This window comes from Metopolophium dirhodum, chromosome 8, assembly GCF_019925205.1.
Source record: "Metopolophium dirhodum isolate CAU chromosome 8, ASM1992520v1, whole genome shotgun sequence".
Lineage (NCBI taxonomy): Eukaryota > Metazoa > Arthropoda > Insecta > Hemiptera > Aphididae > Metopolophium > Metopolophium dirhodum.
In genome coordinates, this window is record NC_083567.1 from 29,940,174 (window position 1) to 29,955,338 (window position 15,165).

General features: G+C 32.6%; 1 protein-coding gene across 6 annotated transcripts in view; it reads left to right on the top strand.

Annotated features, from left to right (window-relative positions):
• Positions 1 to 13,031, top strand: part of LOC132950711 (uncharacterized) — a 55,571-nt gene extending 42,540 nt beyond the window's left edge. For 3 of the 6 annotated variants that reach the window (XM_061022252.1, XM_061022254.1, XM_061022257.1), the window contains exons 6-19: positions 1,086 to 1,175; positions 1,437 to 1,515; positions 1,610 to 1,674; positions 1,887 to 2,091; positions 3,227 to 3,487; positions 3,631 to 3,804; positions 4,555 to 4,630; positions 4,793 to 4,896; positions 5,471 to 5,606; positions 5,729 to 5,803; positions 6,334 to 6,391; positions 7,813 to 8,112; positions 9,029 to 9,064; positions 12,317 to 13,031. In XM_061022252.1, coding sequence (XP_060878235.1) covers positions 1,086 to 1,175; positions 1,437 to 1,515; positions 1,610 to 1,674; positions 1,887 to 2,091; positions 3,227 to 3,487; positions 3,631 to 3,804; positions 4,555 to 4,630; positions 4,793 to 4,896; positions 5,471 to 5,606; positions 5,729 to 5,803; positions 6,334 to 6,391; positions 7,813 to 8,112; positions 9,029 to 9,064; positions 12,317 to 12,490 — 1,833 coding nt within the window. In that variant the 3' untranslated portion in view covers positions 12,491 to 13,031. The remainder of the gene's footprint in view (positions 1 to 1,085; positions 1,176 to 1,436; positions 1,516 to 1,609; positions 1,675 to 1,886; positions 2,092 to 3,226; positions 3,488 to 3,630; positions 3,805 to 4,554; positions 4,631 to 4,792; positions 4,897 to 5,470; positions 5,607 to 5,728; positions 5,804 to 6,333; positions 6,392 to 7,812; positions 8,113 to 9,028; positions 9,065 to 12,316) is intronic. The other 3 variants (XM_061022251.1, XM_061022253.1, XM_061022255.1) reach the window with 1 other exon arrangement.
• The last annotated feature ends 2,134 nt before the right edge of the window (positions 13,032 to 15,165 follow it).

Genomic DNA, 15,165 nt, shown 5'->3' on the forward strand with positions numbered 1-15,165 from the left:
AAATTCATCTAATAGGTGCGTTGATTTTCGTTATATTAATATTATTCTACTCATTAGCGTGCTGCAATTGAAGCTATATATGCGTAATGCGTGCCATATTTCGGGGTTTTAAATACATATAATATAAAGATTATACTTTGAGTAGCGATTAGTGAATATTATACGTGAATCTCTACATAAAATTCAACGTGCAACTGTTGCACTCGTTGCACCCGATGCACTACACCCAACTACTGTTCTTACTATAAATATTGTTATTATTGTTTTTCATTCATTACAATCTCAAATAGACATAGACGTGTAGTAGTATTTATAAATTATAATAACAACTCATATTTCATAAACAGAGTACCTAATGTATCTTACTGTATACACATAAAAATTTAAAATATTTTTTTTTTTTAATATTTTTCGTTTGAAAATTAGGTATAGAATAGGATATAAGACTACACAATTAAACAAAAAATAAAATAAAATAGTTTTACTGTTTTATTGTTATAAAGTTTTATTTTAATAACCTAATGTATATGAGGTACTTATTTTTATGTATTATGTATCATTACATAATCATAGAACAAATACTTTTCTAAAAATAATGTTAAATACACAAGAGTTACATAATTTGAGTACCTATTCAACAAATATTTTATTTTTATTAATATAACTAATAAATGATAAGTAGGTATAGACATTTTAAAGTAGACGGCCAGAGTAAAATTGCAAGTGGTGATTTATAAAAAAGAATCGTCACCACCCATCATCACAAATCAAAATGTGGATCACCCCATTTATGCCATACTATATTTGTACATTTTATTATATTAATTACTTTTCAAACTTATTTTGTGATGATTATTTAGCTATGTTAGTGCAAGAACGATAATATATTATATAGATTTGTTTTTAATAACATTGTAATTATCAATAATAAGTTCAAACCACGGGGAAAAAATCAATTTTGAATTATCCCACATAAAGAAATTAGTTTGATTAAAAATGAGAGAACGAATTAAAATTATCACTACAAACAAAAAAAAATATTAATAATTCGTAAAATTAAATTTTATATGTATAAATGTTTTAAGGCTGCCCAGAAAAAGTGCGCTGTTCCATTGGCGGAAGATTTAAACGAAAAAAATTACGAAGATCTCTTGGCCACTGCTATATTAAACAAGGTACGCTATATATTTCCTTTACCCTATATAGTATTTACTTCTGTATAGGTATTTGTATTAAATACATTACACGATGTTATGTGGAAACCCTTTTTCGTTCATACTAATAGCTTGGATATGGCTTCCTGTCATTCATTCCTTTATAGTTTAGAAGGCAGTTGCTTATTCAACTGTCACACTGCACTAATAATAACTATGTTTGTAAGTTATAAAGGGGTGTTTTTCATCACATATTTGATTATTTTTTTTTTTTTATTACAGATTGTCGCCAACAGTCAGACAAAGAAAAAAGTCCCAGTTGCAAGGACTCGAATTTCTAAATTTCCTCCTAAACAAACGGGTATGTATTTTTTTTCCAACACTATGTCAAATTCTAAATTGACGTGAAAATATTACATTATTATATTGATACGATGATAATATTATGTATGTAGATTCAAATATTCAGAATTCGAAAAAAACCGAAGAGCCCCGGAAGACTCCTAGAGTGTCTTTAACTGTAAGTCTCATATAATTACTTGTGAAATATAAATGTATAATGTATTTATGCATATTATTAATTTTATAATATATTAAATAAATACCTAGCGAGTAGTTACGAACATTTTGTATTTGTCCAAATATGTTACATAAAGTCATACAAAACAGATAAAATGTATTATCATATTGTATATTAATGTGTGTAATGTATATTATATTATTCGTGTTTAGGTGGAAGAATTCACGGAAGAGGTGACGACGACCAGTTATAATACATACTCTGATATTGAAGGCGATTACGACGATGGGTACAACGAAGGTGACGAAGAAGACGATGAAAGATCGCAATCGACCATCGGAATGTTCATGTCCAACGCGAAATTGCTTCGAGGGCACACGGCGCCTTTGCCCGAATTCGGGTCTGATGCAGTTGAAGGTAAGTCGTAAGTGTATAGTATCTATGGGTAAAAAGTCCTGAGCTTTTTCACTCTATCTTCGTATCTATCGTAGTACGCAATTAGGCAATAATTATAAATTTATAATAAATTATTTTTTATTACAATAAAGCGGCCTCAAAAATAAATGTTCTCGTCATTTTTTTTATCGCGAATATTTTAGTTATATCTAATGTCTGCCGATAAAATACGTGGGCGCAAGTGTGACACGTTAGTACGCTTTGTGATAAATTGATAATAATAATATGTTATTATTTAAAGTTCTTATATTTTTTTTTAGATATATTAGGTAGTATAATATGGACGTTGATTTATTACAGGTATACGTTTTAGATTACCCGTATGAAACTGTTGTTTTGAAGTTATTTGTAAATTCTAATATTTTTTATATTGCGTACCTATATCGATAAATTTAGATTGTCCACTATTACATATTATTATTGAGTGCCACGTGCATATTCATATATTATAATTTTTTACATAGCTTTCACTTCTGCCAACGGTTCAATAACGTCGGGGTCGGGATTGCACTCCATTATACAGTGCGTTTATTAGTGTATGATATATTATATTACTATGATTATATTTATTCCATACTTGTATTGGCACCCAAGTCTCGTTTATTTGTTATTTTATCGAACTCATAATTATACGAATCGGTCGTTTAGCGAGACCTTATAATATATACATATGTATATTGTTGTGTACGTCTACACGACTAAATAAATGAAACACGCGGTGAGGTAGTTAACCACTATACTTTATTTGAACACTATGTTAATACGAAAATACACGGATTTGTGGAGGCTCTGTTGGACTGACAACGACTGACTCGCCTTGGGAACGAGCGCGGTCGGGCGGGCCCGCTGTGGCTCAAAAGTTCCCATGCAGCGGAATGCCATATAGGTACGCCGGCTGTGCTCGTTCCTACGGCGGATACATGGTTACATATGTATGTCAAAGAAATGCTTATATTACTAATGAAATGGGTTTATAACAATATTAAATAATATACTTAACTTTGGCTCTAGATTTTTGCTAAGTTCCGTTGTGAAACCAACTTATTATGATGCTCTCGTCGAATGTATTTAGCAAATACCTATCGATTTTTTTCAGACGGCAGCAGTACCATCGATCCCGACGATCAAGGAATAAGCGCCACGGTGGACTCGTGGGAAGACAATTGGCTGTTCCAAAAGAAAAGGGTAAACCGGATGTCCGGCTCCAACAATTATCACCATCATCCCGTACCTGTTCCGATGTTAGTGCCAAACCCGTCCGAAGTCACCAGGCCGCTAATAGGTGATCGCGATGCCGACGAAACGTCCGAACTGTCCGACTATTCGAATTCGGCATTGGACGAGCTGCTCGAACTCTGTAACTTATAATTATGATTTATTATTATCTCATATACATCGTTTGTACATTTATTTGTATCACTATGTATATTTGATTACCCGCCGAGGCTGTTAATATTATATGTGACGAATGTGTCTTTTGCGTTTCCGTTATACTTATAGCTGATTTCGAATCGGAGCCACTGCAGACGAAACGTTCGGACGTCGATACAAACTCCGCCAACGGTGGAATTTTACTGTTCGAAGGCCCTAGCAGCGAGGAGGACAACCCGCTCATCTGGGATCCCGTAGTGGAGGCTTGCAACAAGCACGTCGCACTTTCCCAAGTAGATTCCGGTAGGTCGTTTTAAATTTTGGAATATACCTATAATCTATAAACAGGGTGATTTATTAAGCGTAAAACACTCATTATCTCAAAAAGTATTAATGTTTTTGAAAATTTTTTTTTACATAGTTTCAAGTTGTTAAAAAACAACATTTTTATTAAAAAATTATATTTTTAAATATTTTTTATCCTTATATTTTTTTAAGTTTTTTACTTTTTTGAATGACAGCATAGAGTTTTAATTTCATTTTCCAAAGCAGAATATTTTTCTAAGTATTTTAATACATAAATATCGAATTTAGGACGAGTAGTTTATGAGTTATGAGCATTTTAAGGTTTAGACAAGCGGAGTAGTGGACACACATTTGCAGGGTAATCTCCGCCCATCTAAACTTTAAATGCTTATACCTCATAGACTACTCGCCCTAAATTAGATTTGTATGAATCAAAATACTTAGAAAAATATTCTGCTTTGGAATATGAATTTAAAACTCTATGCTGTCATTCAAAAAAGTAAAAAACTTAAAAAAATATATAGATAAAAAATATTAAAAAATGTTGTTTTTTAACAACTTGAAACTGTAAAAAAATATTTTCAAAAACATTAATACTTTTTGAGATAATGAGTGTTTTACGCTTTATGAATCACCCTGTATAGGTACTTATTGATGTCACATCGCACAGTCGCGAAGTCTGTTTAAAGTATTATACATTTTAATATACAGACATTAATTTGTTATAATTTTTTTATGCATTTCTAGGTCAAGGTTCAATGGATCATCAGAGGGATTTTGATCAATCTATAGAAGTCAACGAAAAACCGGTGCCTAGGCCAAGGTAATGTTAAAAACACCTATTTGCGTATATAATATTATTTTCGAATACACAATAATGTTATGGATAATAACATACTATTTAATTGTTTGCCGTTTGGTATATAATATATATGTAATAACTATTTTAATTATACCAATTACATTTATGTATCGTTATTTATAGGTCTAGTTTAATGTCAAGCGCCACAGACAGCAGCGAAGTCAACTCGGTGTCATCTGAAGATGTAAATGTCGCACAAGAAGACGAGCAGTTACCTCCCAGGCCAGGTATCAGCATTTATATATATATATATGTTAATTAATTTAAGAGTCAAAACTTATCATGCATTTGCATATTTTTTACGGAAAGTAATTAATAAATAAAAGAAATCTGGTTCGATACAAATGTGATGTCTGGATTTCAAATTTCAAAATGTTGAACACAAAAAGTTTTCATACTTAGGGTTTTTTTCGTCATAAATGTGTATTTTAAAGATTTATGGTTTTTATAAAATATTTTAAAATATAATGTGGTAGAAAAATCAAATTTTACATAAAATTAACAAACTATTTTTACTTTTTGATGCGATATAAAAATATTCTACATTTTGGAAAGATCTAAGAACATCAGAAAACTTTTAAAACTATAATAAATGCCTATATGATCAATGGTGCTTTTTTAATTGCATGATCGTTTTAACTTTTAAGTACATAATTTAATGATTCAGTCTAATAAATCCCCTAGTTCTGGGCTCAGGGACCTGCCGGGACATTATATTTTTATAATACGTATCGTAAGTCGTCGTATCAGGTAAATCGTTATGTACAGAGCGAGTGAAGTTACTCTCGTCTTAATCGGCAGGTACGATAGCAGAACGAGAACATTCCAAGTGGGAAAAGGCGACGCCGCTGACGAACAACCCGTACTCCGCCGAGAACATCGAAAAGCGCAAGTACAAGACGTTGTTCGGAAGCAGGAGCAGTAGCGAGGCATCACTGTGAGTTTTTTTTTGTTATTTTGTTCCACAAACGGTTTTGCTCGTTGTAAAACTGTTTCATTTTCCTCCTACGGTAACGTTTTATTATAATATTATTACATACCTACACGTTTTTCCTGCAGGAATTTAATCAATGGAAACGACACGTCCAGCCCGTTGAAAATTGTCTGCAGCCCCTCCTTACCGGACACGCAGCGGTAATTATCGTTCGCAAGTCCAAAAAAATTAATTATTATAATAATTTAGAGCACGTGATACCCACGTCCCATATATTGTTGTACCGTCCCCCTATCAACAACGGGCATATTATAGTATAGTAAAATTCTACTAAGCAAAGTCGAAATTATGGTGTCAAATACTCTAATGAAGGTTAATTATCAGAGCTTTAACCTCGCCTAATACCAAATTCGAAGAGAAGAATATTTTCGAGATAGTTTATAGCCCCTTTTTATTCACTTAATATTCCTCAATGTAAAAGTCACTGCGATTTACATTTTATCATAATATTTTAATAGTATAATACTATAGTATATGTACATATATTATATTAACTCATATTAAATTAAAATTTAGTAAAAGGAGTTTAAAATCCAATATTAACCTAGACGCAATAATTTCGATTTTACTTGGAGGAGTTTTGTTTTATTGGGTATGGGTATCTAGTTATTCTAGGTACCTTGTCCTAAAATATTATAATACCTATTCAATCGTCTAAAAATTAATTCAGGTACGGTCGAGATTACTACATCAATCAGTCCGGGGAATTGAAAACCAGACAAAAACAGGTTAGTGTTGACGACGTCAGTACTTTGGAAAAATCAATAGTGTACGGAACTTTGCTCAGAACCGTGATTAGGAACCAAACAGGCACAGACAACTTTGTTAAAAATCCCATTTACTGCGAGGACGTTTCGAGCCATACCTATAATAGCTGAACGTGCCATATAAAATATTCTGATCGATGTTTTATATATTATTATTATTCATATATTTATTCTTTAAGATTACCTGGTTGTGTGAGCCAAAATTGAAAATTTTGGAAATTTGGCTTTATATGATATTTTTGGTAGGTACAAAATCGAAGTACGCGTTACCATATAATATAATATTATTTTGTTACCATACATATTTCAAATAAAATGTATCGTTAATCAGAATTTGCTGCAGTTTTTATTTGCGCTGGTGTATACTCGGGAACCACCGCAAAGATCCTACGTTTGTTTCTAAACATATTTTATTCACTGAAATAATTCAAAATTTAAAATAAATTATTTGTAGCAAATATTGTCGCACGTAGGTATACGTAGTGTAGGCCATAAGTGTATTGGACTCTCTGCATTTTTGTCACCCATCTATAATGACCACTTCAGCCATTGTCCGCGTAATCGGTTTCTTTTACGCCGTTGTTCTATAATATTTCGCACATCTACACTATACAATTAAAATTACATTTTAAGTGATACGCCCACCTATATGCAATTTGTTTATGATTTTTTAGGTTTTCGGTAGTGCCGAAAATAGTAGAAACACTAGAAACATAGTTGGTTTTTGGTGGTTAAATATTAGTTTGGAATTTTGGAATGTCGAGTGATCGGACTTTACCTTAACGAATGTTTTATCAATTCTGCAGCCTCAAGCTTTCGTCCCTACAAGCTAGGATATGAGGGGGGAGAGATTTAAGTTCGGGGGCCTCTTTAGTCATCACTCAACAGCATATAGTACAATCATTGGTCGTTTGTGCACATTTTTAATACAAAAATCATTAGTAGTTTATATAATTTTATTTACAAATATAACTTTAAAGGCTCACTGTGAAACAAAAGCGCACAATATAATAATAATTGTTGTGTCTTATTTTACAGTATTTTAGTTTTAACTCAACTCTCGTAATAGTAATTGGTAGATATGTGTTAAGTTGTTTGTCTTTGTATGGGTTGAGCAATGTTCAAAGCTCTGGTAAGAATAGGATTGTATTTTTTACATCGTCGGGGCCGGGGCCAACCACCTTCTACAGCCCTACAGCCCCTTGGGCCCTCTACTCTTTGGTGAACTTTTGATCCGGGATTGCATCTCTAGTCGCATAGTATATTATAATATGCAAGCTTCTCGGCCTTAACGCCGTAACATATTCCAATTTCACGATTATTGAATTTATTATATTGTAATGATGCGTAAACACGTGCCCGCGATGTGTGTTGTGTGTCAGACCAAGGTGTCCAAACTGGTAGTACAGATCGGCGAAGACGAACTCGAAGGTGACGGGCGGCGAACTGACGGCGTACTCCAGGACTCCACGCCGGTCACCCCTCAATCGACTTCCAGTGGCGACTCGTTAGCGCCCTTTGGCACTGGCGGCGGCCAAGACAAACTGGTTCGGGTGTGCTCGTGGACGGACCGACGGGATAGCGGCAGCGGCGTCCCCAAGAGTTCCATCGCGGAATCGGCAGACGACGTGCACCACTGCATGCCTTCGGTCAGAGAACTGGCCAAACAGTTTTCGTCCCACGTGAGTGTAACCAAAGTTATTAATTATATCTATAATAATATAATACAACTCGTGTGATTTGTAGCCAAATATATATAATATAATATTAAGCTCGGTTGTCGGTGGTGGCGGCGTATCAAAAAAGAATCTAACACGATCGGTGGAATATCGATTTACCGAAGCAGGACTTGCACTTTATACTATATTAAATAAATAAATACCATTTGTAACTTGTATCAATATAATATGATTTATTATATAATTTATGTTTTTCACGCTAAACACCTCATCATTCTCATTGGAATTACTATAGGTATAGGGGGCATTTAAGCCAAGTCCTTGCAGCAAATAAATTTCGTCATGCGTTCAATAATATAATACATGTACCGGGTGTACCTATTCAATAATGGGAGCTATAATATAGTCCGGACTATATAGTCTCTAGGCAAGCCCATAAATAGGGGTGGGGGAGGCAAAGCCCTCTAGTGGCATAATTTAACTTTGGTTTTCTAAGATTCATTTGTATAAGTGATTAATTAAATTCTAAATCTCCCGGAGTTAACACTCGAAACGTATAACAGAAGACCAACTCTTCATCGTTTTCGTTCGAAATATCTTTTGAAAATTGAATTAATATGCGTTTTGGACTTCACGGGAACAGCTTAAATACGAATATACAATTAATCGAGAAATGTATGTCTTTTGGTTGATTTTAAAATTGTTTTTCTTTGTCGACGATTCGGCTGGTGGTGGGTGTGGGGTGGAGTGAGTGTCGGCTCTCTGATTCCATTATCGTGTCCTTAAATATAGTAGAATACCTATGTGGTTACAATATAATATTATTTATTTCAAACATTAAAGGCATTATTTATTATTATAAATCACAATACAAATTTAACAAATTTTTAATTATATTTTTTTTTTTTTGTTATTTTAGAACGCTGAAAACACATGCAAGAACCCGAGCAGACAAGTAAGTAAACCACCTGGGTGTTACGCTGCGAAGGTGTACCGCCTCCAAAGGAGGTTCGATTAGTATTAAATGTTTTGTGTGCTTGTGTATATGTGTATAATGTTTGTATAATGTATATAAATATAGGCAGGTCCGCGTTGACTGATTCGGCGTATAAGTACTTAACCTAAACGTAATATATACGTTCTCCCAAGTCCCCTGAAAGTATACTGTATAATAATGTGTCACTATCGATATGTTGGCATAAATTGTTGATTGTTATATTGTTATTAGCATTCATCTGTATTTTTTATTTTTATTATACATTAACAACATGTGACAAAAGTATAAAAATATGTTGTGTATTTCGTATTTGTATAAATTCTGATGTATTAAGTACAACAATATAGTTTATGGTGGATAATATATCATAAATATAATGTATACTGTGTATGACAAAATGCTGATTATCGCTATTGACTTTTATTATTGATAATATTATAGTAGGTACCAGAGGACTAACCTAACCATATACTGTGACAATATTACTCTTGAGTTTTATCATTTCGATGAGATTTTACATTAACTTTTAGTTTTCAAATGTATAACTTATATAATAGGTACATCAACAATCTACTATAAATTATAATAGTATATAAGTATAAACTTATTACAATCTACTATAAATTATAATAGAATATAAGTATAAACTTGTTCAAGCGGCAACGTTTATAAGAAGAATCAACTCAGCACTTGCTTGTGTTGTTTTTGTATTATAATTTCTGATTTAGATTTATTAAAACTCTGTATGATATTTTATAGTTCAAAATTAATATGCATTATTGTTATATATATATTTAATGATTTGTGTCGTAACAATTAGTATTTTTATTATTTTCACTGCACGATTCAGTGAGCGTGTCCACAAGTGCAATAAACGACCGTTACTAATATTCATGAATGCATAATTTTAATCTATAGATAGGTATTTATGCAGTGCACACGCAGAATGAATCGAAAATTCGAAACCGTATCGATGGTTATGTGGGTAGGTACCTATATAATAGTAGGTATTAGGTTTACGCTTTTACCCCTGTGGCATTAAATGATAGCTTTGTAAATTTGTGTAGCAATAATTATGCGAAATATACGTAAAATGTATGTGTAAAATGTATTGGGCTTGGATTTCAATGGAAAAATGCATTATTTTTGGGTGCATTCAATGCATTCCAAGTACGTTATTCGTTTCACGTACCACATATAACTGTTCACCTTTAAACATTTAATTTTGAATTATTTTTGAATTTTTCGATGTTTTTCCATTTTTAGAGCATTTTTAGGGTAATTTTATTGATTTTTAATGCATATTTGAATACATTGTATACAAGCTTTTAGTGTAAATTAGGAGACTTAAAATATTATATCAAGAAACAATTATTTCCAGTATACTGTTTATTTTGTGTGTGCCTGAGTTTGGTATTTAGTTTTTGAATCTTTATTTCTTTAGTGAAGATAAAGTGTTATTAATACTGCCGAAAGTCAACCCATCGTTTTCCTATCTGTAGTTTCGCGTAGTTGCCTGCCTATAAAAAAATGTTTGGGTCATTTTTGTAAGGCATTTTTGGTTATTTTTTGAAAGTGTTTATTGCATTTAAATCCGGGCCCTATAGACTAATATAATATAACAACAAAAAACCTTTTGTCAGCGTCTCGGCGATATCACTACATGAGCACCTTCCAATAATAAGTTGGGCGTACTAAAGCAAATCTCGCCGTTATTATATGCTTACCTTATTTCAGTCTTCGGAAGCCGTTAATAAAAAACAATTATTCATTTATTCGTCTGGCTTAGTGGTTTCGCACACATTCTGTAGCATATGGTCAAAACCGTCCTCCAAAGGTACGTTTTTAAAAACACATCTCTGTTTTCCCATCTGAAATCATAATATAAGATATCTCCAGCACCAGAAATTCTATTATAAAAACAATCGGAAACCATTTTATCCGTAATGAAGTCTTGTCAACAGTTTTTTTCTTAAAATGTTGATTTTGTAACATAAGAATTTGAATTAGGTGATTTTTAAACAAAAAACTAATCACAGGTATATAGGTAACTATATAAGCGAATAATTTGCTTACGAATAAAGAATAATACAATATAATTATTATATTGTATTAATTATATTACACTTGAGTAACTATATTACTGTCTGTATAAAATCAAAATATTGAAAAAAAAAAACCATTCGTCAGAACGCGGACAACGTCCGTCCTCAGTATTTTTGATAATAAACCATCATAATAGAGCGTGGGACGCGGAATTTCGATTATTTTAATGATAACTAAAATAAGTTTAGTATGTATAGACTATAGGCATACCGTATACCCATTACCTAGTCATAGGTATATATGGTGTCATACAGTTATTACATATTATTGTGTATGACTCCAATATAAGACACTATCATAGTGATATTAGACGGATAGACAACTGATCGTACCTATATAATATAATGCGCATTGTGTATGTGTATATAGCCCCGTGTATGCAATTTAACACTGCAGGGCGCGGCCGATGGGCATTACAATACAACATGTGAGGGAAAACAATGATATTAGGAGGGACCTATATAATATACTTATAATATTATATAGATGGATACGCAGAGATACGCCGTTCAAGGTCTATCGCCGACTCCAGAATTCACCCATTATTATACACTCCATATATATAACATTATATACATACATTATACCTACATTTATTATAATACACCTATATAATATAATATGCGCATTGTTAGGTCAATGTTTAAAGCACTTGTGAGCAAATTTGATGATGAGCGATCGCTGCGGGGTCACAACACATCACATCCCTGCTAAACCGGCTACGTCTCACCAATATACGAAATCGTTTTTACCGACTGATATGATAATATTGTTGATACAATGATTAATGCTCATATAATATAGTCATATGACTATTTAACGTACCTATATATTAAATAATAATTTACGGTCCGGCGGGGATGGTACAAAAAACCACAAATCCTAACACGACAACCGACTATAAAATATCGTCTCGTCTCCATTCGAAAAGTATAAAGCCATTATTTTGCAAATCCTAAGACTCCAATGCCTGTGCAATTATTTTCAAAATGTCGGCATATCTGTCGAATCGATCGGTCAAAGTCAGGGGAGGGCTTAACTTACTGGACATATTATCTGCGTCGTTGTGCAAAATTCATTGTTGTACCACCTACGTGTTTACAGGTGCACAGTTTGACGGCCAGGAGCCTCAGTCGAGAGTACCGCGAAGGATTGGGACTGAAAGTGCGCGATAAAAGCGGACACGCCGTACAGGACTCCGACGACAGCGGCAACGGATCTGCCAAGTCTGAGGACGCCAACACGGTCAGCCACCGACACCTGTTGCAGCTGGCCTAGTGAAATCGTCTGCTGCGGGGCGGGTCGACAACTTATCATATTATTATTATTATTATTATTTTCATCGCGATCGCTATATTATATAGTAATGTATAGAGATTTCCATATAATTTCTATAATTTCTAAATTATAATATTATATATTATAGTCTTCCCAAAATTATTATTATTTTAATATTATACATATCACGTTACACCCAGTGTGTACATAGGATATTAATATAATATTTTACGGTGTTTGTGCTATATAGCATTGATTTTATAATTGACTATAATAATAGTATTATAATATCAATGGTTATATATGTACCTCCTACCTATAGTATATTATAGAGGTAGAAATAGATACAGTTGTTGTATTGTTATAATTTATTATCGTATAATAATATTAATTAAACTGTTATTATTATTTTTTAAATACCTTATAGGTATATCTATAAAAACGTAGTTGTTTTTTTTTAACTGAATAGTAATATTTTATTTTTCAAAATTGAAAAGCATATAATATTATGATTATTTTATTACGAGTGCATATTTTATTATTATAATTAAAATATATATCATTTGTTAATTATTATTGTTTTCTTCATACAATTTATATCATTTATATGAACATTTTTTTCGAAATAAAATATATTATATTATATACCATAGTATAATATCATTACCTAAACTATGTGTGTGCATTGATGTTTAATAACTTGTGTTCGGATTCGAGTAACAATCAATATATTTTTATAGCTCGAATGTATTACAGGGCGTATCTGGAATATTTGCCAATATCTCGTTTAATGCTTGTCAAATAAACGCGCCATTAACCCCCCCCCCCCCCCCCCCCCATCAATCCCTTCTGTATAGATTTTATGGTATTTAATAATGTTATATATAGGTATGAATGGTTGAGGGCTTGAGGTAATATAACATGAAAATGGTTTTATACTGTCGCTGTTCGTATATTATGATATCATATTATTTGCTATTACCTATTTAGGACTATAAGCATAAAATGCACGTAATTTATTACTTTAAAATTACGTGCACATTTTTTCAATACCATTTCAATTTTATCGCCAGTTAAATGTATACAGTGTGGAAACGCATTAAAGACGGCAGTTATACGCGAGCATAGACCTATAAGCTAAACTTACCTAGTTTAGGTCTATGGTTTACAGCCAGGGTCTTAGACAATGCTAAAAATAACTAACGCTTCACTGCCGGCAGCTTATTGGGTGCTTCGGCCTCATAAATAATATACTTCGCCTTCGTTTCATTGAACAATTTAACAAGGCAGATAAATAAATACAATTTTTAAACAAAACATCAACAATATTACACTAATATAATTTATATATACAAGATTATAGGTTTTCCGTTTGACAACAAACAAATTTTTTGTATAAATATATTTTTTAACGTTATTATAAAGTACGAAGTGGGTGCCTACTGTACAACAGCCAAGCTTGAACACCTTTTAAAATTTTTTTTTTTATAATATATTTTTAGCACGTAGGTATTATTGACAATCGTAGGTACTTTTAGATAAGTACATTTTGAAAAAAAATATCGAATATATACATTTTTTTTTAGCCGGTCGTTTTTAAATGAAATATTCATTTGGATTTTTTGTTGTATTCGTTGGTTTTTTAACCCTCTACATTTTGACCTAGATTCGTATACATATTATAGATAGGTGGGTGGACTTATGACTTGACGAGTTTATGACCTACTCGCCGCAATATCACACGACTTTTTTCTCGAGCGTATTGTTGTTCTACAATTATTATTATTGTATTTAACTAATAATAAGTAGGCAAGGTTCCTTACGATGCTTTTGTATTTTATTGTTTCGGGAAACAGTTACATTAATCTCGTATATTTTTATTACAATGCGTCGTGGGCGTACCTATGTGTGTATTTATTTAGTTTAGTATAGTGTAATATGTATATCTACGCCGTCACGGCATAACAATATGACATTAGTGAAGTATTATGGCTGTTAATAATACGTAGGTATTCTCATCTAAATATCCGATCCTCCATTCCATATATTGTCACGCCGGACCGTTGTTGATTGTACACTGATCAAAAAACGAGGAACGGCTGTCGTGTCGTGTCGTGCAGTGCGCCAGTGCCGTAGGTCATAGAGTAACATCACAGAATATAATATGAAATTTCATATAAATTTCATATATTCTGTGGTGACATTACGTGCTAGGTATTATCGCTTGCAGGGCCGCCAAGAGCGACGAGTTTCGAGTTGAGGCGACGCAATACCAACAACTTTTTTGTGCACCTGCCCCCGTGGGTAATGAACTTAACTCCGGCCCCGTTATTGGGAGGTGCACGTTTTTATTACATTCAATTTCACAGTAATTTTACATTCTTAAACCAATGCCAACAATAATAATCGAACCGTAGCTGGTATTTGTGTTTTCTGAGAAAATACTAAATCGTATAGACACCGGTAGGTATTACAATATTTTTCCACGGCATAGACCCCGGGTACCTAGAATCTAGATATAAGTCAAATATAGTAATATGATTTTTAGCTGCAACACTTATCGAACATGATGAAAAAATATGTGGTCAAATAGCAGTATAGCAATATTAAAATATAATATTGATACTTGATAGGTAATATTATTGGATTAAAACCTTTTTAAAAGAAAAAAAAAC